The sequence below is a fragment of the Portunus trituberculatus genome, chromosome 35 (genome assembly GCF_017591435.1).
Source record: "Portunus trituberculatus isolate SZX2019 chromosome 35, ASM1759143v1, whole genome shotgun sequence".
In the NCBI taxonomy this organism is placed as follows: Eukaryota; Metazoa; Arthropoda; class Malacostraca; order Decapoda; family Portunidae; genus Portunus; species Portunus trituberculatus.
This window is the reverse complement of record NC_059289.1, coordinates 10,145,926-10,171,235: the sequence shown is the minus strand read 5'-3', so window position 1 is coordinate 10,171,235 and position 25,310 is coordinate 10,145,926. Positions and strand designations below refer to the sequence as shown.

Below are 25,310 nucleotides of genomic sequence, written 5' to 3'. Positions count from 1 at the left end.
TCAGACATCGGAAATGAGAGACAAGACTCCAATGAGCAGAAAACAAATCATTTATTGCCACGAGAAAAGACAACTAAATTCACATTTAACTAAAAGCAAGAGCCAAGACTTTGATAGCCAGTTGCCAAACTTACATTGGAAGGAATAACTCTTGTCCCTTTAAAAAAAAATAACTCAAATTCAGATAAGAAAACATGCCAACACAACAGTCTCGTCATAACGCATTGATTATTTTTTCACTATGACTACAAAAGCTCTTTCACCATCAATACATAAAGCTTGATATTTCAATTAACAAATACGGCAAAAGACTGGCTAATGAGCTGGCGGGAAAAAAGCGTTCTCCATTACACAGATGGGGGAAAAGAAACAATTATACAGATATACTTTTCTAGATTAATTCATTCCGGGAAAAATAATTACCTTTGATCAACATGCTAATCGTTAATGAGCATGATGTGCGCGACGGTAATGAATGAAGATTTTGTCAGTGTTCACGTTTGTGGAACAATGGCAAGCGTTGAGATGCAGTGCAAGCCTCGCACGTCCCGGCACTGCTCCAGCAACTGACGTGATCAAGGAAACACTTCACACACAAAGGTTTCCTGCATAACGGGGATGACTCACTGCACTGCGTGTTGACACCATGACCTATTATTGTTAGTGGCAAAAATTATGTAACACAACAGCATTTTAATCTCTCTCTCTCTCTCTCTCTCTCTCTCTCTCTCATGCACATCATCACGTATAACTTTTATAAAATCATCGTACCTTCTAAAAATTAATAATATATTTTCATAAATGGTCGCTCAATAAATATTTTTTCTACAAACGTGGTGGTGTTTTATTTTTCTTTCTAGCTGCTCACCGCTGCCAGTGGCCAGTGGGCATCAAATCTTCCACTATGTTCACTATTTCGTGAAAAGAAAAATTGTTTTCTGGCGAAGGAAACATCCAAAACTACTTTTTTTTTCAAACAACGAGCTAACACACACACACACACACACACACACACACACACACACACACACACACACACACACACACACACACACACACACACACACACACACACACACACACACACACACACACACACACACACACATTTAAATAGGGAAATAAGATTTTGATAGCTGGGTTTTCTTAACATCTTCATTGAAATGGATAATCAATTTCCATTATTTATTTATATCAGTTGCGCAAAGCTCATATCAAACAATGACTACAACCAATGTCTTTCTTTCACTGTAGCAAGTTCAATGTAATATTCCAGACGTAACGCTGAAACGTTTCAGAAGGCGGCCCTGTGTGAGTCGCGGCCAGGGCTCTGTACCAAGCCAGCAAGAGCAGACACTGGGATCACAGAACAGAACTGACGTCGAAATGCTGCACAAAAGCTCGTGTCAATAACGAATGAAATCGATGCATAAAATACCATGGGATAAATATTCATGCACACGATGAGGATTGAATGAGATACAGAAAGAGACACAACATGGAACCTGTTCCCAATTCTCTCTCTCTCTCTCTCTCTCTCTAATAAAAAAGAAAATGCCTACCTTAATGAAAACCTAAAACAGAAAGAAAAGAACGAACTTGCGCTGAACTATTCCTGTTGCAATACGCGAAAATTATAAGAACCTCGTACATCACTCGCTTGCAGCTGTCAACTCAGGGAAGGGACAGAAGCATTACCTAAATTTGGAAAGTGTCTTGAAAGCTTCTCCTTGATAGAATTTAAGTCGCAGGTAGAGAAAAATGCAGAACCAAGCATTGGGTTTCAGAATTTACCAGCGAAAGGAACAAAAGAATCTCGCTGCCTCTACCACGATCGCTTATTTCAAAACCCTCTGCGGAACCACCGCCGCCACACGCTTGAGAATCAAGTAGTTATGGAGAAGGAGCACACACCGAGAGCGAGAAATTGAAAGCAGGAGCATAAATAACATCGGAAAAACAACACGGTGAGTCCAGCGGTTCCCAATCCCATCTCCCAGCGGCCGCCGACACCGCGTCCAGGACACACTTCCCTTAGCCCTCATTGCTCGCATTCCTCTTCCCATTGCCAATATTGCACTCGTTCTGAAGCAGTTTTCCAATACGTTTTTTTCTTTTTTTTCAAATATTTCCATGTTTTTTGTAAACGCCGTGGAGTTCAAGAGACACGGTTTGCTGCACACACACAGAACAGCAGAGGTCCGCCACACCGCTCCTTAGCTTTCCATCGTGCTGTTCTGTCTCACTCCTTACTAGTGGAGGCGGCCAAGGCCACCTGAAGTGCAGACAAAGTTCAAGATAGGCTGTAGAAAGATCAAATTATGGAGGCTTCTATGAATTTCATCCCGCAGCGTTCTTGATGATGCATTCACCTGAAGCTGCAAACAAGCAACACACTCAGCAGCCATCCAAGGCAGAAACCTCATCACTACGCACCATTTGGAACAAAAGCGGTTGGAAGTGTTATAGTGGAAAGGGATTTTCGTGTGCGTGACGGCGAGGCGAGCACCGCGTCCCACCATCACCATGCCAAGTACACGGCGAGGCCAGCACCGCGTCCCACCATCACCACGCCAAGTACACGGCGAGGCCAGCACCGCGTCCCACCATAACCACGCCAAGTACACGGCGAGGCCAGCACCTCTTCCCGCCATCACCACCACAGCCTCGCCGTGAAGACGCTGCTGGTGGTGTTACTGACGTGTAGACGCCCAGTGAAATAAGACCTTTATTGATCTATTAATATGTCATTTCTTCATTTTGTCATTTACAAAGCTTAATACTAATTTATCTAGTTCTCTCTCTCTCTCTCTCTCTCTCTCTCTCTCTCTCTCTCTCTCTCTCTCTCTCTCTCTCTCTCTCTCTTCTAAGGTTGGTTTGGCGGCTTCAGCAGTCCACAGACACAACACCCCCAATATTTACGTGCACGTCTCTGATCACACTCCAGATCCCCCTCCCAGGCTGGTGTGGGGCGGCAGCGGAGCAGGGCGGAGTAGTGACCTGCCCCCTGAAGGTTCTACCGTGATCTCAAAACTCAACGTGGAGGCGTCTCGCTCCACCGCCGACACCAATATCACCTGTTCCTCCATCAACACCACCTCAGACACCGTCATCTATACCGTCGCCACCACACTCAGAGTAAACCGTGAGTATCTTGAAGAGTGTGTACAAGGGAACTAAAAATGAAACGTTCTTCGATACCAATGAGGATCCACTGAGAGCGACCAATAAGAACCTTAAAGACGCAATGGACAAATTAGAGAGGACTCGTGCAGAGCGCTGAACAATGCTCAAATTAAAACTAAACTTGAAGCTCACATTTAAATCATAATCTATCTAAATTAATAGTTAATTTTCCTTAAAACAAAATTAGTTTATTTTTCTTTCAATTTCATTTTTGAAAATTAAAAGACAGAACAGGAAGTGAACCAACAGAAAAAAAAAAAAAAGGCGCTGACACTGGACTGTCCTGACGCGGTAGTTAGTGGGACTGTCACTGCACACAGCTATTGGTGAGCATGGTAATGTAGCGCTGCACGAGTGTAACCCTGTAGCGGCCATACACTCACGTTATAGGCGGTTATTGCCTCACACTGTAGGGAAAGTGCAAAAAAAACTCGCTCAACACTACTGTCTGTCGTTTATATAATACACTAGACATTAAATTTACGAGAACGAAGAGACTAAATTTGTTATGTATTAAATGTTGTATTAATGTTCCCATGTAAACTTCATGTAATAACGGATACATCATATATGCATGGATAATTCATACACTAATATATATATATATATATATATATATATATATATATATATATATATATATATATATATATATATATATATACACACACATCCGTGATTAACTAGTGTAATTCCAATAATGTCACACGCACACGCGCACACGCACACACACACACACACACACACACACACACACACACACACACACAATATGGTGAATAAAATATACGTTTTTCAATTACTGTCAGGATTGATAGAGTTGATATTACCATTGCTATTGTTGTTGTTGTTGTTGTTGTTGTTGTTGTGGTGGTGGTGGTGGTGGTGGTGGTGGTGGTGGTGGTGGTGGTGGTCTAGTTGGATAGAGGCATGGGAAGGAGAGGAATTCTTTCCGTTCTCTCACACTGAACATCACACACTTGAGCAGCGACTCGCACATCGCCTTACAGACCAACAGGGCTCTTGGTGTCTCTGTTCTACCAGTGCAATCTAAATTGAGATAATGTTGCCCCGCGGTAACAACCCCTGTGCTTTCCCCGCAGTGCCACCCCTCAAGGTGACGCTGGAGGCTCCCGGGGCGTGGGTGAGCGCCGGCCAGCAGACTACCTTCAGGTGCCGCGTGGAAGGGTCGTCGCCCGAGCCAGTGGTGCAGTGGTGGTTGGGAGGGCGGCAGCTCGCACCCAGCACCCCGCCTGTGAGTAGAGACACACTCACCACCACGACATGTCAAGTACAGCTGGCCACGCTATCCTGCTGCAGTATTACATTACCTCACCACCACACACACCACACCACAGCATGACCATCTCACAGCCACTCTCAAGCCTCACCACAGCAAGACCACCTCACCTCCACAAGCCTCACCACACCTTCATCTCTCTTTGTGCTTCTTTAACCTTCGATCATCACAACTATTGCCACAACCTTATACTCTCTCAGCGCCACACTTACGCCACCTTATCGCTTCCCTCAACACCACACACCACACACCACACTGCACAGCACACAACGCAGGAGCACCAATACAACCACGGCGCTCTGCTCCCAGTCACCCCCACCACTTCTCTTAAGAACATTATCCGGAGTAAAGTCGGAGCAGCTCATCCTCACGCGTAGGGGAGAAAGAAATCCCGCAATTCAATTTAGCAGAAGACGCTCCCTGTCCGCCCTTCTTCATTATTAACGCTGTGGAGTGAGGCGACATTTGTGGACATGTTAATGTCCCACTGGACTTGTACAGGAAGATTCACTGCCACTAACTGATGTCTCCACCCACCGGTCCGCCACCGCCCACTCGTCCATCTCTAAAAGTATCCACTGATAATAGTAACAGACAAGCAACATTTTGCGTGGTAATATTGGTTTGGACTATACGAGATTACAGCAACTTAAGACCACGTACAGCAAAAGGGCGCCTTTCTAACTCCTCCTTTTCTTCTTCCTTCTTCTCCTCCTTGTTTGAAAATCAGACCTCATGAAGAAGGATTACTTTTCATCAGCAAGGGAATTCCAGATATGAATATTGGAGGAAGAAATTTAGATCCCCTTGATTTCCTGGAGATATCTGAGGTTCCATTATTTGAGAGAGAGAGAGAGAGAGAGAGAGAGAGAGAGAGAGAGAGAGAGAGAGAGAGAGAGAGAGAGAGAGAGAGAGAGAGAGAGAGAGAGAGAGAGAGAGAGAGAGAGAGAGAGAGAGAGAGAGAGAGAGAGAGAGAGAGAGAGAGAGAGAGTCTTGATAACCAGAGTTTCAGTCTCTTAAAAAGGATCAGGTGAAGTTTTGACATTTGAAAAAAAAAAAAATAAGAAAGGAAGGAATTTATAGGGACATTGCCTGCCACACTCGAGGCTTCCACCTGACAACAGCCCAAGACACAAGCCGCCTTCCTCTCTACTTCCCGCCGCTGCCGAAATAACTCTCCTGCCATCCTTTGCCACTCCACTCCCGCCCCTCCACATTCCCCACAATCCCAGGACACAGCTTCCTTCCTCAGTTCATTCTCAATACCTCCACCCTCCACCGTCACCATCATGTCTCACCTCATTCATATACAGTTTCAGCTGTTTATTCATTCTTTTCACCAGCATACATACCAAATCAGTTTATTGACACACCAAACACGACTACCTGCCACCACCACCGCTTCTTTACCCCAGTCACTACATCTCTCTCTCTCTCGCTTCCCCACCTGCCCCTCACCGCTCCCCCATCTCGTCCACATTTCCTCCTCCTTTAGGCTCCCAGAACGCCCCTCAATAGCGGCTTGTCACCACCTTAAAACCTCACACCATACAACTCTCTCTCTCTCTCTCTCTCTCTCTCTCTCTCTCTCTCTCTCATTTTTTATGGTGGATAATGATGTCAACACTGGTTTTGAGGTGAGTTTCAAGGCTCGAGTCGCGGCGCGGCACGCCTCCATCAGTTTCAAAGCTAAACAAGAGTGGCGACCCTCCCGGGCAGCCTTCTGAATAATGCACATGTGTATAGCGGTCTCTAGGAGAGTCTACAGTAGGGAACAGTGAAGACAAATATTACTACAGAAGGAAACTCACTCGTGCTAATTCGTTCTTTCACCCTCGTCTTCCTAACGCTTTAGGTAACGGAAATGAAAGGCTGCACATACCGACTCCCTTGATGAAGGTGCAGGTACAAGTGTGTGCTGGCTCATGGTGCTCACTTGTCGGGAAAGGGAAGAAATATAACTATGTATTTACTAAGAAATATTTCTATATCAAAGATGATAATGGACATCATAAATTTATTACGTGAATACACCATAGACTCTTTTAGTAACACTCAGGATATTGCAGCCATCGGGTCAGGTAAGCGCAGACAAAGTTTAATGTTAAATGTGCAAGAAGAAAACAGGCAAAAACAAGTGTTGCGGGAGTAAAATTAATGGCAGACTGTCGCGCGTGTCAAGGTGCTTAGGGACCTACGCTTAGGCGGCAAGATGATCTCCGTAATGGAAGGTGTGTGTGTGTGTGTGTGTGTGTGTGTGTGTGTGTGTGTGTGTGTGTGTGTGTGTGTGTGTGTGTGTGTGTGTGTGTGTACATTACTAATGGCATAATGAAGACGGTACTCTTGACACATTATCCTGCAAACACACAGACGAGGAGAGCGTGAGTGTTCAGCCTTTGCCTCACCACTCCACCAATCTCCTTTACTTCGCTACGTGCACCTCTTACTTCAAATTGGACTGTGTGGCTTATTAAAAACTACCTCGTGGGGACGAATGAATATCCTGCTATTTGTTAATCGTGTGTGTTCCTTTACGTGTCTTAGTTTGTGTTTGACATTGTAACTCATCACAGACACTCTCCTAAGTGTCACCAGGTCTGTTGCTGTTTGTTCTCCTATACTGTATGTTGCCGGCTCGTGAGATTATACTTAATTAATTATTCCAGCAGTACACACACACAAACAAACACACACACACACACACACACACACACACACACACACACACACACACACACACACACACAGTCAAGCGTCTCAAATACGCGCTGTTTTACATATGTTTGTCTCTTATAAAACGTTCCTTCTCCGATCCTTTTCATAACTCATAAAAACTATGGGAACTTTGTAGGCTGTTCCTATTCACAGTTGGTCTCGGGAAAGATACACTTACAAACCACATTTCCATCCCCTTCCTCGCCCGGAGCAAAATGTTGGGTAATGGAAGAGAGAGAGAGAGAGAGAGAGAGAGAGAGAGAGAGAGAGAGAGAGAGAGAGAGAGAGAGAGAGAGAGAGAGAGAGAGAGAGAGAGAGAGAGAGAGAGAGAGAGAGAGAGAGAGAGAGAGAGAGAGAGAGAGAGAGAGAGAGAGAGAGAGAGAGAGATGGAAAATAGCTTCGTTATTGGAGAGGAAGGAGGAAGGACTGAACGGGAAGAGAGGAAAGCACGCCGGAAGGATTAGAGAAAAGGAACGGAAGGGAAGGAAAAGGAAGTAAGCAGAGCTGGTTAGAGGAGGGGAAGAATATAGAGGCGGCAGGATGCAGGTGGTGGAGGCGTCTGAAGAGGACCGGCAGGAATGTTAAGAGAGGAAATCTTGAAACAAAACTGCCAACTTTTTTTTCTTCCTTTCAAATTAAACATCTCTCGTTTTTTGTTTGTAAGCTGATCTTCCCGCCTGTCTGTGGATCTCTCTCTCTCTCTCTCTCTCTCTCTCTCTCTCTCTCTCTCTCTCTCTCTCTCTCTCTCTCTCTCTCTCTCTCTCTCTCTCTCTCACCCTATACAGTTTCCAGCCCTCACCTACATTTTCCCAGACAGGTCTCCCTTCTTGCATCATCATCAAGCAAATTAATCTGTCTTGCTCTGGCATAATCCCCTTACCACACTTGTCTGCTTCCTTGCCCCTCTCTCTTACCCGCTAACCCTGTTGTCCTCACGTGCTCTCCCTTTCCTCACCCTTAATACCGCCCTACCGTTATTTCAGCCCTTTCTTTCTTCACCCTCATCACGTCCTCTCTTTACACCGTCCTTGCCTCACTCTTTACCGCCTCATCTCGCCCTCCTTTCATCTCCATGTATTGCCCCTTTCTATCCCACAGCGGATGGTGGAGGGCAAGTTGAGCGTGAGCACGGTGAGGCTGACCCCCGAGCCGGGCGACCACGGGGCTCTGCTGGTGTGCAAGGCGTTCAGCCCCAACCTGGCGGGCACCGTCCTGCACGATCAGCGCACCCTCGCCGTCCATTGTGAGTATGTCTATAGGTAGGTACAGAGCTCTGTCACCCGCTGACTGACTGAACGATTAGGAATATTACCTGCTGATAGGCTGGTTGCTCCTGTGCTGCCGGGAACATCGTCTGCCGACTGACTGACTGACCAACTGACTAACTGATTGGGGCACAGCTTGCTGACCGACTGACTGACAGTAATAATGGTGGCGGGAAAACTCCCTGCTAACCGAACAGCAATAAGCCAAACAACAACACCGATAGTTTTCATATGCAAGGCTGCGCGGCTGTGTGATGAGGGACTTGTTAAGACACCTGGCTGTGGAGAGGCGACTGGAATATCAAAATTCACTCTTGATGTGCGGCAGCCTTTCTTCCAAGCCTTTCAGTGATTTTTCTTCCAATGACCTGATCTCGTCACAGTCCCTCGAGACCTTGTAGCCTCAGCCTCTCTTTATTTCCATATTTTTAAACTTATTTTTGTTGGTGATAGTGAAACCACAGAATTGCAAGATGTTTCTCTAAATTTTCGCTTGTCAGTTCTTATTTGGAAATCAATGAAATACTTCTCCTTGAGTAAAACAGGCAACACTTCACGTCTCCCCACTTCCTACTCTTTCAATATATTATTACTTTTTAATGCTGACTTAATCTTGGTTTGCGGAAGTGAGCCATAAAATCCAGCCAAAACCTGATAAAGTGTCACTTTCTCAATCTTCCTTCATTCCAGTCTATTAAATTTACATAAACCAACCACATGAAAGCCTGACACGCCCGCAACGTGCCGCTGCTTTTTCTCACAGTCCTGCCGGTGGCCGTCAGCAAAGTGGAGGATGGCGGTACGCAGGCCAACGTGCGGGAGGGCGGCGTGGTGACCTTCTCCTGCACCGTCACCGCCAACCCCAAGGTGTACAGCGTCTCCTGGTACCACAATGTACGTGTCTCATTGCACCTGTCTACACGATAACATTATTTTTCCAGCACATTATTTTATCTTATTCTCGCACCTTCTTCATCTTCCACTCTCTTCTTTCATTTCCTCGTCAGCGTCATTACTTGTTAACACCTTGCTGGATACCTTCGTCACTCACACCCAGATGAACGACTCCTCCTGTCCCTCCCTCGCCCTTCAGCTGATGCATGTACTGGTTATTGTCTGGAGCGGGAAGGTGCGGATGGAGGATAAAGGAGGGACAACTCGTGACTCACCCATTCCTTAATGAGAACAAATTAGACTGGCTTTCCTGCACCCTGAGCTGCAGCACACCCCTAAATACGTGTTGTGCTCTCCTCCATTAGGGGCGGCGGGTGCAGGAACACACTAGGGCAGCGATGGTGACCAACTCCAGCTTGACGCTACGCAACGTGACGGCCAGGATGCGAGGACTGTACACCTGCGTTGGCAGCAACGGGGAAGGAGACGGTCAGAGCAACGCACTCAACCTCAACGTAGAGTGTGAGTACTGAGCGACAGGCGTTGTGGCTGCAGTGTGGGCTTTGGATTGGGTGTGCCTATTGGTCTCCTATATGGCACGCAGGGTGGCTACGGCCATGAGCGTGAGTGTAGATACGTTATGTGGCACTTATGAATGGGTGTGGGTGTGATGTGTGGTGGAATGGCTGCAGCGTGAACACGTGCGTGGGTGTAGTGTGAGGCGAAGTGACTGCGGCATGAGCGCGTGTGGGTGAGGCAAGCTTTACACGAGGTTTGGGTGTGGAACCGTGGCTGCCTGGATGGGATGTGGTTTGGGCGTAGTGGTGGTTTGGAGACAGGTGTGGTGTGTGTGTGTGTGAGGTTTTTATGAAGTGCTTCCGTTATCATGATACAAAGAACCAAAAATACTTTGGAAGACGGTTGAATACTTAATGGAGAGAAGGACCTTGCATTACACCACATGAAAGAGTGAGTGTAAGTGTCTAGGCAAATGTGAGACGAAAACTGTCGTTCACATAGCGCCTGTCTGGCTACCGCTGTGAGAGGTGGTGTCATGACATCGGGCTGGCGCACTTTTTCTGTTATTAGGAGCACCGGAATATGTTAAACTGAAAATGTTTACTTCATTATCTGATCAGTTACTTTTCTTCAAATACTTTTAGAACTGACAACAGTCGCTGGCGGTGACTACTAGGACAGACTGTATTGAAATAATACTGTTATAACGCATCATCTTTTGAGAGACCAAATATAAATGTATAAGAACATAAGAAAGGAGGGAAGCTGCAAGAGGCCGCCAGGCCTATACGAGGCAGTGCCGGTGTGCTTAATCTACCTAATTCCATCTATCTTCCCCATCCATGAATTTATCTAACCTTCTCTTAAAGCTCCCTATTGATTCAGCCCTGACTACGTGCCCACTGAGACTGTTCCACTCATCAACCATTCTGTTTGAAAACCAGTTCCTTCCCATTTCCTTCCTAAACCTAAATTTTTCAAGTTTAAACCCATTATTTCTGGTTCTGTTCCCGCTACTGATCCTAAGAACTACATTCATGTCCCCTTTGTTAAAACCCTTATACCACTTAAATACTTCTATCAGGTCTCCTCTTAACCTACGTCTCTCTAAGGAATGCAGACTAAGTTTTTTCAGTCTCTCTTCATAGGAATATCCTCATTCCCTGTATCCTTTTAGTCATCCTCCTTTGCACTGACTCCAATTGAGCTATGTCCTTCCTGTAATGTGGGGACCAGAATTGTACCGCATAGTCAAGATGTGGCCTGACCAGCGCCAAGTATAATTTTAGTATTACTTCAGGACTCCTGCTTTTAACACTTCTAAAGATGAAACCTAATACTCTATTCGCCTTATTTCTGGCCTCAATACATTGCTTCCTTGTACCGAGATCAGAGCTAACTATGACTCCTAAATCTTTCTCATACTTGGAACTTCCTAGTGCCACGTTATCTATTGTGTACCTATTGTTTGGATTATCTCTACCCACGCTCAGCACCCTGCACTTGTTAATATTGAACTGCATTAGCCATCTATCTGTCCATTCTTTCATCCTATCCAAGTCAGCCTGCAAATCCTTGGCATCCGAATCGGACCTAATTAATCTACCTATCTTTGTGTCGTCCGCAAATTTACTGATATCACTATTAATTCCACTATCCAAGTCGTTGATATATATTAGAAATAATAATGGCCCTAAAACTGAGTCCTGTGGCACCCCACTAACTACTTCTCCTCACTCGGAATTCGAACCATTAATTAATACCCTTTGTCGTCTGCCGTCTAACCACGCTTTAATCCAGCCTAATATTCTGCCCTCTATACCGTGTGCTTTAACCTTTTTTTAAGAGCCTCTGGTGAGGTACTTCGTCAAAGGCTTTACTGAAAATCTAAGTATAGAATGTCATAACTATCACCTTTATCTGCCGCCTCATAAACCTTGCTATAAAAGCTCAACAAGTTGGTAAGACACGACTTCCCCTTCGTAAATCCATGTTGTGTGTGATTTATCAAGCCGTGTTTGTCTAGGTCTAATAACTTTTGCTATTATTGATTCCATTAGTTTACCCACAACTGAAGTTAAGCTGACAGGCCTGTAATTAGACGTTAAGGTTTTATCCCCCTTCTTAAATATGGGAACCGGGAACCACATTAGCTTCTCTCCACATTATCGGTACCTCACCTGACTCCAGTGACATCCTAAACAGTGCCGCTAACGGCTCGCTTATGAAATAAAAAATAAAAAATAAAGAAAGAAACCAGTGACTGAAAGTACACCGTTTCAGTGACACTGGCCGCAGCGTGATTCTGAGGCGATAGTGTTGTGTAGCGACAGGGGATGCACCGCCCACAACCTGGTCCTCCCATCAGACAGCGGCGCGTGGCGGAGTGGACAGCGAGCCAAGATGCAAATTTGACATAATAATGAGAAAATTTCACTCTCACCTCCGATGGCCCGGAGTTTCACGCGCCTCCTTTTACACCAAAAGTTGACCGCTCTAAAATCCTTGAAATTCTATTAAAAGCAAAGTTATCCTCATCGCAAATTCAGTTACGGCAACGTTCCTGACAGAGAAACAGCGAAGAGACAGCACACGATGCGCTACACAGTCTGGTGAAGTTGCAATCTAGTTGGAAACTGTTTTATCAGAGCAAATCTTTTCAGTAGAACATGTCACGAGGAATGGGATGAGACACACACACACACACACACACACACACACACACACACACACACACACACACACACACACACACACACACACACACACACACACACACACACACACACACACACACACACACACACACACACACACACACACACACACACACACACACACACACACTACCATTGTTGATCCCATACACATGAGTTGGGCGGTGGTCGGGGATCTGCACTAAAAACATCACCTCCCTCCGTCTTAGGCTATAGTGTAGTAAGTGTACCAGTGGCCAGTCAGGTCTTGGTACAGCTTTTTGAGTCCACTCAGTGATGCTGTCCATAAATTCCCTCTGTGCCTTGCAAGACTGTTTCTGAGAGGCAGCGGGATCTTGTGACTTGCATGAATCCCTTCCGTTTTTTTTTTTTTTTTTTTTTTTTTTGCTTGACTGTTGTGAGGAGACCATTGTGATTACTGTGGCTCGTCTGATGGTGCTGCGCCACTGTTCATTCTATACATGGCTTATTCACGAAATGCCAAGAATTTTCTGGCAGTATTGCATTTCTACAATTTGAATCACCACCACTACGCTGCACCATGCAGCCAACAAGAGTCGAGCACCCCCTGATGGGTATCGCCTCTGAGTCAGGTTACAATTCCACGGGATGAAGGGAACATATTTTTATTTTCAAAGTGACCAAGCGGCAGAGTGGGAATGTAAAAGGGAGAGTGAGTGTGTCTTTATTTAATTCCTGAATGTTGGATGTCCAAGGGCACAGCCAAACTGAGGCCGTCAATAGCAACCAATTTCTTCCCGTGGACTGCACTATGCGGAGGTGAGCGACAGTTTTCATTAACTTAAAAAGAATTACCCTCCATTTGCCTACAGCCGAGCGAGACACTGCCAGGTTATGATTTCATTTTACGACCGCGGGGGAGGGAGGGAGGGATGGAGCTTTAGAGGGAAGGGCGAGGAGGGGAGGGCTGTCACGGGAATGGGGGAAGAGGAAAGTATCGTATGTAGAAGAGGTGAATAAATGGAAGAGATGATTGATTTCTGCTGCGCTGCACGTGAAATAAAGATCAAACTAGAAAAACCGCTACAAAATGAGATAAATCAGTCTATGAATACTCTATAACTAAAATGACAAAAAAGGCCAAGTTCTGTTTATGAGGGAGAGAGACACCGCTACTGAGAGTGAACCGGTGAGCTGCAAAACACAACCTACTAACAAACTAACTATAACTCTCTCTCTCTCTCTCTCTCTCTCTCTCTCTCTCTCTCTCTCTCTCTCTCTCTCTCTCTCTCTCTCTCTCTCTCAGCCTCGTACAAAAGCATAAGTAACCTAACTAACACGCCCCATTAAGTATCAATATTTCTCGCCTAATTACTTTAAACACAGAAAATTGGCGCGACAATTTTCATCACACGAGGCAACAAAGTGTGGCGGCGTTAGTGTGGCCTTATGTGTGCACACCGGAGAGAGAGAGAGAGAGAGAGAGGAGAGAGAGAGAGAGAGAGAGAGAGAGAGAGAGAGAGAGAGAGAGAGAGAGAGAGAGAGAGAGAGAGAGTACTATCAATAAAAAATGGGGAAAGAAGGAAAAAATTACAAAAGGAACGAAAATATATGTTTCCTATGACGAGAGAGAGAGAGAGAGAGAGAGAGAGAGAGAGAGAGAGAGAGAGAGAGAGAGGATACTATCAATAAAAAATGAGGACAGAAGGAAAGGATTACAAACAGGAAAGGAAATATTATGATCAATGTTTACTATGACCTGGTAATCTCGTGGTGAAGAAACTCTCTTTACTGAAATGGGAGAAGGAAAACAACCTAACCCAATCCAATCCAACCCAACTTAACTTAACCAAGAACAAAGCGTACAAGTAAGGAGTCAGTCGCTGGATGAGTTAACGAGTGATGCAATAGTCAATCCCTTCAGTACTAGGATGCGTTTTCATATCATTTTGCTTATTATGTGGCGATTTCATACAGTTTCAGAAACTTATGCTGGTATTGAAAGTAAAAACTCTGGCTATTAATCTTCTGACCTCCACATAGTCCCTTCCTAATGCAAATAAAATCGTTTAATCACACCAAAAAATCATGATAAAATACGTTCCATTACTGATGGAGTTAATGGGGATCTAATGGAGGCTGAAAGATATGCAATTACTTCACGCACAAAGACAGGAGAGAATACAAGGGATCAACACAGGCGACGAAAAAAGTTTTAATTAAACAAATCTTGGTACTGTAATGAAAGAATAATGAAAAGAAGGATTAGAAAGGATAAGCTGGCGGCAATAAAGAAATGAATAGAAAAAAAAGATTGAAGACAATACAGAAAACAGATGAAAAGACTAGCACACAAATACTAGAAAGAAGATAAAAGAAAGTTAATGAAGAGTGTAAAATTAAGAGACAAAAGAAATTAAGCAAAAAGACGCAGCCACATCCAAAGAGAAAAATGAATAATCAAATAAACAAAATAAATACGTCAATAAATAAATGAATTAATAAATACATATGATAAAACCTCGCCACACATTTGCCAACGAAACAATATGAATTCCCAGGGACAATATAGAATGAAGTAGAAAGGCGTGAATGTTTGTGGTGACGCAACACAGCAACCCTCGCCAGACAATTACACAACAAAGGATAACGCAACACACACTGCACCAAGTAACGCCTCCGGGAAATGTGTGTCCGACTCTCCTGGGAGATGAAACACAGACCGTCGCTTTTTGTAACTGCAGTAAAGCAAGACTGGCGCGAGTGAACCAGTCCGTGAGCATATGAGTAAAGATAAATGGAGGCCTGTGTGTGTGTATGGTCAAGGGTAACAAAGCAACACACACACACACACACACACACACACACACACACACACACACACACACACACACACACACACACACACACACACACACACACACAAGCGCGCGCGAAATAACACACACACAATATAAAGCAGCATATCCATGGGAAAAATAAAGAAAAATATTACATACATTACTGGAAATATAAAATCTAAACACCAAGAAAAATGTCAAAACACACACAACAAAATCCGCTCCCACAACACACCTCGCTCATCAATAAGGACACGCCCACTGCTCCCGGAAAACAATAAAATCATAACAATTTCCCAAGCACCGTGACGGAAATACTGTCAAACTCATCGCCACTCCGAACAGCTGCATGTGTCTGTGAGCCACCCGCCAGTGTACTATTTGTTTCTGTTTATCTTTATCTCTTTTCGATATCTATAACTTGAAATTTCTAGTTTAATTAGACGTGAATTCTTCTATGATATGATCCCACTTACTTATCATGAGAACACTCAACAGAAAAAAGATAATAGTAATAATTGTAATAATAATTATGTCTGAGATCCAAAAAAAATGTCTCTGAGCTCGTGCGCCTGCCAGAGCCAGACTCATTCCCCTGTTGTACCTCGTTAGTTTGCCTCGTTAATTTCCACGCCAATTAACACGAAAGAAACCTTTTGGTAACACACTGCCGCTACGCAACACATGTGCACTTGCTCACACATAAAGAATAAGTTTGTAGATAAATGAATCTAGAAAGTAAATCTTCAGAAATTCGGGTATACGGTCAACCTTCAGAGTTGACATTACAGATGTTATTTTGCATTAAAGGAAAAGAAGGGTTGTGTTCCCGGCACTTATAACAAAATGAATATCGCAATTACACTTCTGCATTCTCCGCCTGCCAGGACCGGACTGCTTTTGCTGCTTTGCCTCTTTAATGAACCTTGTCAAATTCACCGCTAATTACCACAAAACAAAACAGCACAAAACTCCACCACTACACAACAAACTTACTGCCCTGCAACCTTGTGGTAAACAAATACACTTTCTAGAATGAAGTGAAAATACACGTTTTTCAGCCAACTAAGAAAAATCCAGTAGACACCAATATAACGGAATACAAACGAATGAACCCAGTGCCTCCCTCGCCTCAAGCACGAACCGAATCTCTCAGTAGCAGTGACTGACTGACTGACTGATTTAATGGACAGCAATAAACAGGTGATAAGCATTAACAATTCTAGAAAAATAACCATAAGATAGTAAAATGAACAGACAGCAGAGTAATACCGGCGAGTCTATCTTCCGAGAAACATTTTCTACATGATTATCTAGTAAGAGAAATTATACAAATATCATAATAGCTCTGTGCTATGGAATGTCATACAGAGGAAGCTTGGGTGTCAGGAAGAGAAAAGGAGACATTGTATGCAAACCGGGCGTCGTGAACAAGAGCAGTTTGGTAAATGTTAATGACGGCACGAGCGGCGGTGATGGCGCCATGCACCTTAATGGTCACGACTTTTATTATACAACCACCCAGAAAGCTTTACTAAGCCAATACCTAATTGTAAAATCAAAATATATAAACGCGAGTTTATATATTTTGCGCGCGCGCGCACGCGCCAGCTTGTGTCATATTTTCCACAATAATGCTTTATTAAGTTTTCATTCCGACCATTATTGCTCTCTCTCTCTCTCTCTCTCTCTCTCTCTCTCTCTCTCTCTCTCTCTCTCTCTCTCTCTCTCTCGCACCGCCACATCTGATCGCTACTACCGTTAAGGAACAATCGCGCTGTCCACCAACCGTCAGTCCGGCGCGTCTCGCTGACCTTAGCGGTGACACACACAGGCTGACGCCGCTGCATTACAGCCTCAGCTCAAGTGAAAGCAGGTGAGCGGCGCGGAGGGCGCGACGAGGTGGAGGCCTGCCACGCCAACATCCCGGTGTGTGGCGCCAGCAGGCATCTTAAAGTAGGAATGTTGGGCGAGTTGGGCCTGCGAGAGTGGCGCGGCGGCGTTATTCGTGTCACTATGGAGCAGAGCGCGACGTGTCATTTAAAAAAAAAGTTTATTATTTAAATTAGAGGAACAACTTTGGTCATGCATTTTTCGAATACAAAACAAAGGATATAACGGCACGCCTCTCCTCCCTGGCGGCGGCTCCTCTCCTCTCACGCTGCTGTGATGTCCACTAAAGAGAAAGAGAGAGAGAGAGAGAGAGAGAGAGAGAGAGAGAGAGAGAGAGAGAGAGAGAGAGAGAGAGAGAGCACTGAGGGAACTGTAGTCTCCATTAGTATTATCATCATATTTTTTTAGCAACCAAATAAAATGTGGGTGTGCCATCAAACAGTCCCGCGCCCCACTGTCATCAGCGTGATGTGATCTTTCATATATTATTCATGGAAACACAGTACAAACAAAGATATTTACAAAGTATTGATTCTGATATCTCTTTCCCTATGTTTTCTTATTTGCAGTACTTTTATTAATTTCTTAGGTCAAAAAATTCATTGCTGTGTGACAAAAATTACCAATCCACTTAACACTACAGGAAGGATCGCCACTCGATGACTTTTCGAAATTCAGACTTTTCATCTGTTGACTTTTTTCATTTGCTTTATCGTTTCATACAAAAAAAATGTCTAGAATTCCTAAACTCTTTACACGGTAAGTGACGAATTGTGAGAGATGTCTTAATGGGTACGTTGGAACCTTTTCACACACACACACACACACACACACACACACACACACACACACACACACACACACACACACACAGCCAGCCAGCCAGCCAGCCAGACAGACAGACACACACACACACACACACACACACACACACACACACACACACACACACACACACACACACACACAGACAGACAGACAGACAGCCAGACAGCCAGCCACCCAGCCAGACAGAGAGACAGACAGACATATACATACACACATACACACACACACACACACACACACACACACACACACACACACACACACACACACACACACACACACACACACACACACACACACACACACACACACACACAATGCTGCCACACTACAGGTTATGGAACGTGAATTTTCTGAAAGTTGCATTTCATGTTGTCTGCGGCTCGTTTTACTTTTTTCCCAACAATAAAAGTTGCACGCGTGTGTGTTAGTGAGCGAGTGTTGATGGGTTGCTCGTGTTGTATTGGAACACTGCGGGGGAAAAATGGATTCATAATAACTGTGGTCTGTTTATGTGACTGTTGAGTGAAATGTATTACGAAGGTCACCACTAATAATGATTAATATTGTTGTTAGAAGTCTAAATTGTATTACGTTCTAGTAAAAGTAGTAGTAGTAGTAGTAGTAGTAGTAGTAGTAGTAGTAGTAGTAGTAGTAGTAGTAGTAGTAGTAGAAATAATAGTAGTAGAAGTAATAGTACTAGATGTAATAGTAGATGTAGTAGAAGTAATAGTAGTAGTAGTAGTATAAATATTAGTAGTTGTGGTAGTAGAAATATTATTAGTAGTGGTAGAAGTAATAGTCGTAGCAGTAGCAGTAGCAGTAGCAGTAGCCGTAGCAGTAGTAGTAGTAGCAGTAGTAACACTATCTACCACAGCAGCAATAAAACGATGAAAGAGGGCACAGGAGATGAGGTTAGAGAGACTAAATCAAACTTTAGAAGAGTACATAGTTTACAAATCAAAGCTTTATGCCAGACTATCAAAATATTTCTGCCTGGCGGCCAAAAGTCACTAAAGGAGTGAGATCGAATAATGCGTTGACATTTTCTATTCCTTTCTAATTTACATCTTTCTTCATGCAGACAATCCATCTTTTTATTGGCCGATGGGGAGTAAACATAATTACGTTGTTGATATTGGTGAGCGATGCGTGATAATGGTGAGTGACGGGTGGTAATGGGGGATAAATAGTAGTAATGAAGGATGGGGATTTGCGGGGATGGTAGTGAGTGACGGATGGTATGGCTGAGCGACAAGTGGTAATGGTGAGTGACGGTTGCTAATGGTCTGTGACAAAAGGTAATGACATATGACGGGCAGTAATGGAAAGACTGAGAGAGTGAAGAATTGCAACCAGTTTAGTGATGCCTTGTGTATGTAAGTATAAGTGTAAATGGCCTAACCTAAAGATCAAGCGTGATTATTCTAGTTACTCTCAGCTGAAATACTAGTTACTCCCCAGCATCCCTTACAGTTAACACAGAGCTCTAACGCTCCAACAAACCCACCGCCTCCCGTGTAAGTGAAAGTGGTCGAACAATACTAAAGTTCAAGGGTAAATATACTGGTTACCGTCAACTGAAATACTAGTTACTTACTAGCATCCCTTAACAGTTCACAACAACCCCAACGCTCCAACAAACCCACCGCTTCCCGCACCACCAAAAGCAACCCTCCACTGCAGCCAAAGCTTCCTGCCTCAGTGGATTAGCTTCTCTCTCCGCTAGCCCCACGTCTCATCCCCGTCGCTTCCTCGTCTCGCAAATTTAGCACAGAGCAGTCCAGCTAATCCCGCCCCGAGACTGCCACTAATGAATTCCGGGACACCTGCTGCCTGGCGCTGCTAATTGGGGTTCATTCGCGTCACGGCGTCACCTCAGAAAACACCGCAGCGAGTCACGGGAAAGTGCAGAGGAATGGTGAAGGGAAAGGACTGCTATGTTAAAATGTTGCCCAGAGTTTCTTGTTCACTCGACACTAAAAGGACCGGCGTTGATGGCATTTCCTCTTTATTTTAAGCATGTTTGTTGTAGCTGTGTAGATTTGTTTTGTCTCTGTGTTGGTTTAGTTGTCTGCTTCTCTTGTTTCGGTTTTGTTAGTTTCTTTTTTTGTGTGTGTGTGTCTATTTGTTAGTCTTTTTCTGTCGTTTACCACTTTGTTTCCCTGCATGTTTGTTTTTTATTTGTATATTTGGTTACCTCATCCTCTCTCTCTCTCTCTCTCTCTCTCTCTCTCTCTCTCTCTCTCTCTCTCTCTCTCTCTCTCTCTCTCTCTCTCTCTCAAAAGCAAAAGTCCATCCCTCAATCAATTAATCAGTTTCTCAATCTACCTGGATATCAACATGTTCATCAGTCTATCTATCCATCAAGCTATTTGTCAGTCAACAATACTTATCTATCGATTTATTTATTCTATCTATCTGTGCGTGTGTCTGTCTGTATGTATGTCTGTGTGTCCGTTATTTTCCTTCAATTTCATCCGTATATCGGAACGTTCCTGAAATTCCCTGCTCGGAACCAAAAGAGGTTATCCCGCACTCGATTGGCTAAAATTCAAAATAGAAAGGAAATGGAATATTAAAAAAATGAACCGTCAATATTTATTTTTTAATTTCAATTTCTATTTGCTTTTACACAAAACTGTGGAAAGAAACTATTTTTTATTTAATGCTGAGAGAGAGAGAGAGAGAGAGAGAGAGAGAGAGAGAGAGAGAGAGAGAGAGAGAGAGAGAGAGAGAGAGAGATAGTCTACATATCGCTTGCATCTTTCGAGCTCCATGTTTTACTATCGGCCCACGCGGCAGGATATCTAGTTTTGTTAGTAGAAAGACATAATAATGAACAATTAAACGTGATCAGACGAAAATTCAGGCGCAAAATAAGTTAAAATAAGTAACTTAACTTTGTGCAGAGAGCTTCTTAACTTTGTGCAGAGCTTAACTTTCAGGCTGAACACTGTTTATAATGCAAATATTTATGATGCTTTCAAGAAAAGTTTATGGACGAACTCTCCACATGACGCAGAAAACACGACGCTTGATTAACGACGCTTGAGTAACGGAACACAACGCACGGTGCACACAGGAGGGAATGCTGGACACTCCCATCACTGCCTGCTGAGCTGACTGCCGTGCCTGCCGCTGCCCTCTGCCCTCAACTGCTGGTGGCGCTGACGCAGGCGGTGATATCGACTCTTTCATAAAAGTCCACGTTCAAAGCGAAGGATAATCAAATAATAAAGACCAATGCTGCCAACAAAAGCGGCGCAAGAAGTGAGCACAGTCAGTTATATGACCATTAAGAGTGGATAGCGAGCACCGCAAACAATTACCCACCACTGGATTACTGCTGCTCGGTAACTCAGAGTGTGTGTGTGTCGGAGGGACGGACGACGCTGAGAACAGCGCTGCCACACCCGACCGTGGAGAGGCGCTTGACCACTAATCAATTACTGATGTCATTACGTATATATATATATATATATATATATATATATATATATATATATATATATATATATATATATATATATATATATATATATATATATATATATATATATATATATATATATATATATATATATATATATATATATATATATATATATATATATATATATATATATATATATATATATATATATATATATATATATATATATATATACACCATTAGTATAATGGTAGAGGTAATAGTGGTTGCGTTCTTTCAAGATAACGGAAAAGTGCACCAGTTCTATCTGAGTGAAGCTGACGAATTTTTCCCTTCCTTCCCTTTGTGGGGTTGGCGACATTCTCGGGGAAACAGCGGCCACTAGGGAGACCTTGTGCAAACATCTGAAAAGAACTTTTAAAGGTCAAACTCGATATCATAACTTGATTTTCAAGTTGACACGGAACACACACGAGTCGCTTTGTGCTGACCACACACGCGATGCCTAATCTAATTTCTACCTTCACGTAATTGATTATCTCCTTGGCAACTCTTTTCTCGCTGGGTTCCCAGCTTTATACATACGCTACTGCTTTTCAGTTTGTTTGTTCATCGGGAAGATGTCTTGAAACAAGAAAAATTGGATCCTTTTTGACTTTTGTATTAGTTACGGTTTTCATTCACATTTGTTGTGGCCGTGTATATTCATCATACGCATATTTGATCTGATTCTTTCTTTGTTTCACATTTATAGTCACTTACAAACTTGTCTTTCACCTCCTGCTGCTCAGTATCTGGACTATTTCTCGCAGTTGATCCTCCCTTTCTTCACTCTCAACAGTAACAAAACTCATTTTCTCTTCTTCTATTGCCGGCCAAGCACTTCCGGCTAAAGTTTACTTTCCTCTTGACTAACTTCACTGTCTTCTCTCTCTAGTCGCTTAATGTTTCTTCCTATCGCTTCTTGCACTCTTGAACTTCTACACGTTTCCCTCCTCTTTCTTCTGTCACTATTCTTCAGCTCAGTACTCGCCTCACCCAACAGTTGTGCCCGTGTGTCGGCCTGGGAGACGTCGTGATTTCGTGGTGGGCCCTGAAGGCTCCGTGAACCTGGAGTGCGGCGTGGAGGCTCACCCAACTGCCCTCACCTACACCTGGGCCATCGTGAGTCAGGCAGGTATGGTCCTCAAACATTGGATGTCAGAGGAAAATGAGAAAAAAAAACTTAGATATAACTCTTGCAATATTAAAGTGAACAGGACAAGGTGAATTAATAGTAAATGCTAACGTTTGTCAGCCACACGAGGCAGCTTGTCTAGTTTTCATGACATGGAAATACTAAAACAAATGAATTCGAATATAGTTTTAATTTTCTTTTGGACAAAGACGTGACCTCCAGTGTTTCTAAAGCACAGAAAGCATGCCAAGTACAAAGCACCCTGCCGGCAGTCCTCCAATACTGATCCCGTGCCCCTGCTGCCCCCAGATGAATCCACAGTGCAGTCGCTCCCCAGCTCAGGCCGCATGGAAGGCCTCACAGGGCACTACAGACTTACCGGGGTTGGGAGGCGGCTCAGTGTGCTCTGCTGGGCCACGAATACTGTGGGTACCCAAACCAAACCTTGCAGGCTCACCGTCCACACCCAGGGTAGGTTAATGTGTGTCTGTTGTCACGTGGAGGACGTCAGTCTGCCAGTACATGTATTCGTGATTGATTTACATTCACCCCCGGCCTGTTTTTCTTCAAGACTAGTCTATCATCATGAATTATTTGTTGTCATCTTCAGTAAGACAGTCTTAATATGTTGTTTCCCAGAATCTCCAGTCTGTTTTTCTTTTTTCTTCTTTTTTCCTCCGAGACATTATTGTCACTTTGTTGTTACATGGAATGTGTCAATTTATTTGTGTACGATTTTCTGCTTTCCTTGTTCTTTCATCAAGATGTAAATCGTTTTGTTCGTCCTTCCATTTTCTACAACTGGTGGATAGCTTAAACTTTCCTTAGTCAGCGACCGACGGAATTCATTAATGGTTATCTGTTTCGCCTGCCAGAGTCGATTCTCTTTTGACTCTCCTACATTCCGTGGCGGCGGCAAGATATTGGCAAATCACTTAATCAATCCTTCCCCTGTTCGGCTGCTGCGCCAAACTACCAATCACTCAATAAGCCACTCCTTTCTCTGCCACGATACGGTGCCGAATCTCCAATTAACCAATCGCTCAGTCATTATTCCTTCTATCCAATTGTTGCTGCGCCAACTATCAATTCTTTAACCAATCCTTCACCTGTCAAGTTCCTACAGTTTCTCACGCCACTAACCTACGCTCTCTGTTCCCTTCGCCCTCCCAGGACGCCCCCAACCTGTCAAGAGCTGCAGGGTTGGTAATAACACTGCAGCGGGGTTTGCAGTACTGTGCCAGCCTTCGATCCCCTCAAGCGACGACATCCGATACACGCTGCTTGTTTATGCTCAGGTAAGTGTGAGCGTCGCAGCAAATGTGCGGAGTTACGGGAGGAAAGGAGGCGCCTGACGCGAGGGAAACATGAGTAAAGTGGTGATAAAGAGAATAATTGAGTTTTGACATTAGTCCACTTGCGAGGAGGGTGTTAGTTTGGTTATGAAGAGGGAAGAGGAGAGGAAAGAGAACAACTGAAGAAGATAAAAGAGAGAAGAGAAGGGGCGAAGGAGATGGAAGATAGGGGCTAGAGCACACGAGGCCGTGTTATTCTGGTCGCCAGACATGAAGCAATGCGGCACAGGAAAGAAACAAGACGTATGAAAGGAAAGAAAAAACGGCGTAATTTGTACAAAATATATATATCTAAAAGGACACACTGGTGAGAGTCACTTACTAGATGAAGAAGACACTACACCCACTTTGTGTGTTTAGCATTTTCCCTGAATCTTAAATTCTCCGATCAGCCACAAATCCATTACATGCAAGGTGAGGAGATCAGGGACTGATTGTTAAGAGTGAGCGATGTTGCAGGTGACTACTGATGGCCACCCTACTTCTGACCAACACTGCACGATATATGTCTTAAAGAGAAAGTATCCACAAAACACACGCAGTTTCCACCACTATTGGCCTAAACGTACCCAAGCAATACACTTAAAACAAAGACAGGGAACACGGCAGCACCACGCCCACCACAACAACCAACAGCTGCACACCAGCCATTCGCCCACACGCTCGCCCTGCAGCAGCACTCTCGGGAAACATACAACGTCGCAAGCTGCACTTTCCTTTTACCAAGTCCACGACACGCACGGCTCCCCGGGGCACACGAGGTAGGCTGGCCGCGTCCTGGCGCCACAGATCTGCCTGCCTCTGTACCCCGCAGCGCGCAGTTCCCTGTCTGAGGTTGTCCCTTGAGGCTTTCACGAATAGCGAGAAATGCGAGGGCGTCTCGAGGGTCGCAAGAGTAAGTAGGAGAGCAAGCGACGCCTCCACTGTGATTGTGTGCAGTGCTGATAGATGGACGGGAGTGTGGGATGGATGGCGTGCCGCAGGTGACACGTCGGTTGGTTTGGGTCTTGAGATTAATGGTGTTGGAGAATGTGGATGGGTTATGTAAAGTAATTCAAGTTTGCTGAAGTGTGTGTATCACGTGTTTTTTTGGGGGGAGTAAGGAGAGTGGAGTAAAGGGAAGCGGCGGAATGGGTGAAGGAAGTTTGGTCATGATGGTACAGAGCATTGACCAGTGTTGTGTGGTTCTTGTGGGGAAAATGGCAGGGGAGGAAGGAGAAGGAA

At 44.2% G+C, this 25,310-nt stretch overlaps 2 protein-coding genes across 4 annotated transcripts in view; one reads left to right on the top strand and one right to left on the bottom strand.

The window, feature by feature from the left end:
* Positions 1-25,310, bottom strand: part of LOC123513155 — a 143,753-nt gene that overhangs the window by 78,830 nt on the left and 39,613 nt on the right. The gene's annotated exons all lie outside the window — the stretch shown is intronic.
* Positions 1-25,310, top strand: part of LOC123513154 — a 104,090-nt gene that overhangs the window by 68,834 nt on the left and 9,946 nt on the right. For all 3 annotated transcript variants that reach the window (XM_045270068.1, XM_045270069.1, XM_045270070.1), the window contains exons 6-13: positions 2,948-3,145; positions 4,290-4,441; positions 8,300-8,444; positions 9,230-9,360; positions 9,726-9,882; positions 22,600-22,731; positions 23,041-23,202; positions 23,905-24,029. In XM_045270068.1, the coding sequence (XP_045126003.1) occupies positions 2,948-3,145; positions 4,290-4,441; positions 8,300-8,444; positions 9,230-9,360; positions 9,726-9,882; positions 22,600-22,731; positions 23,041-23,202; positions 23,905-24,029 (1,202 nt within the window). The remainder of the gene's footprint in view (positions 1-2,947; positions 3,146-4,289; positions 4,442-8,299; positions 8,445-9,229; positions 9,361-9,725; positions 9,883-22,599; positions 22,732-23,040; positions 23,203-23,904; positions 24,030-25,310) is intronic.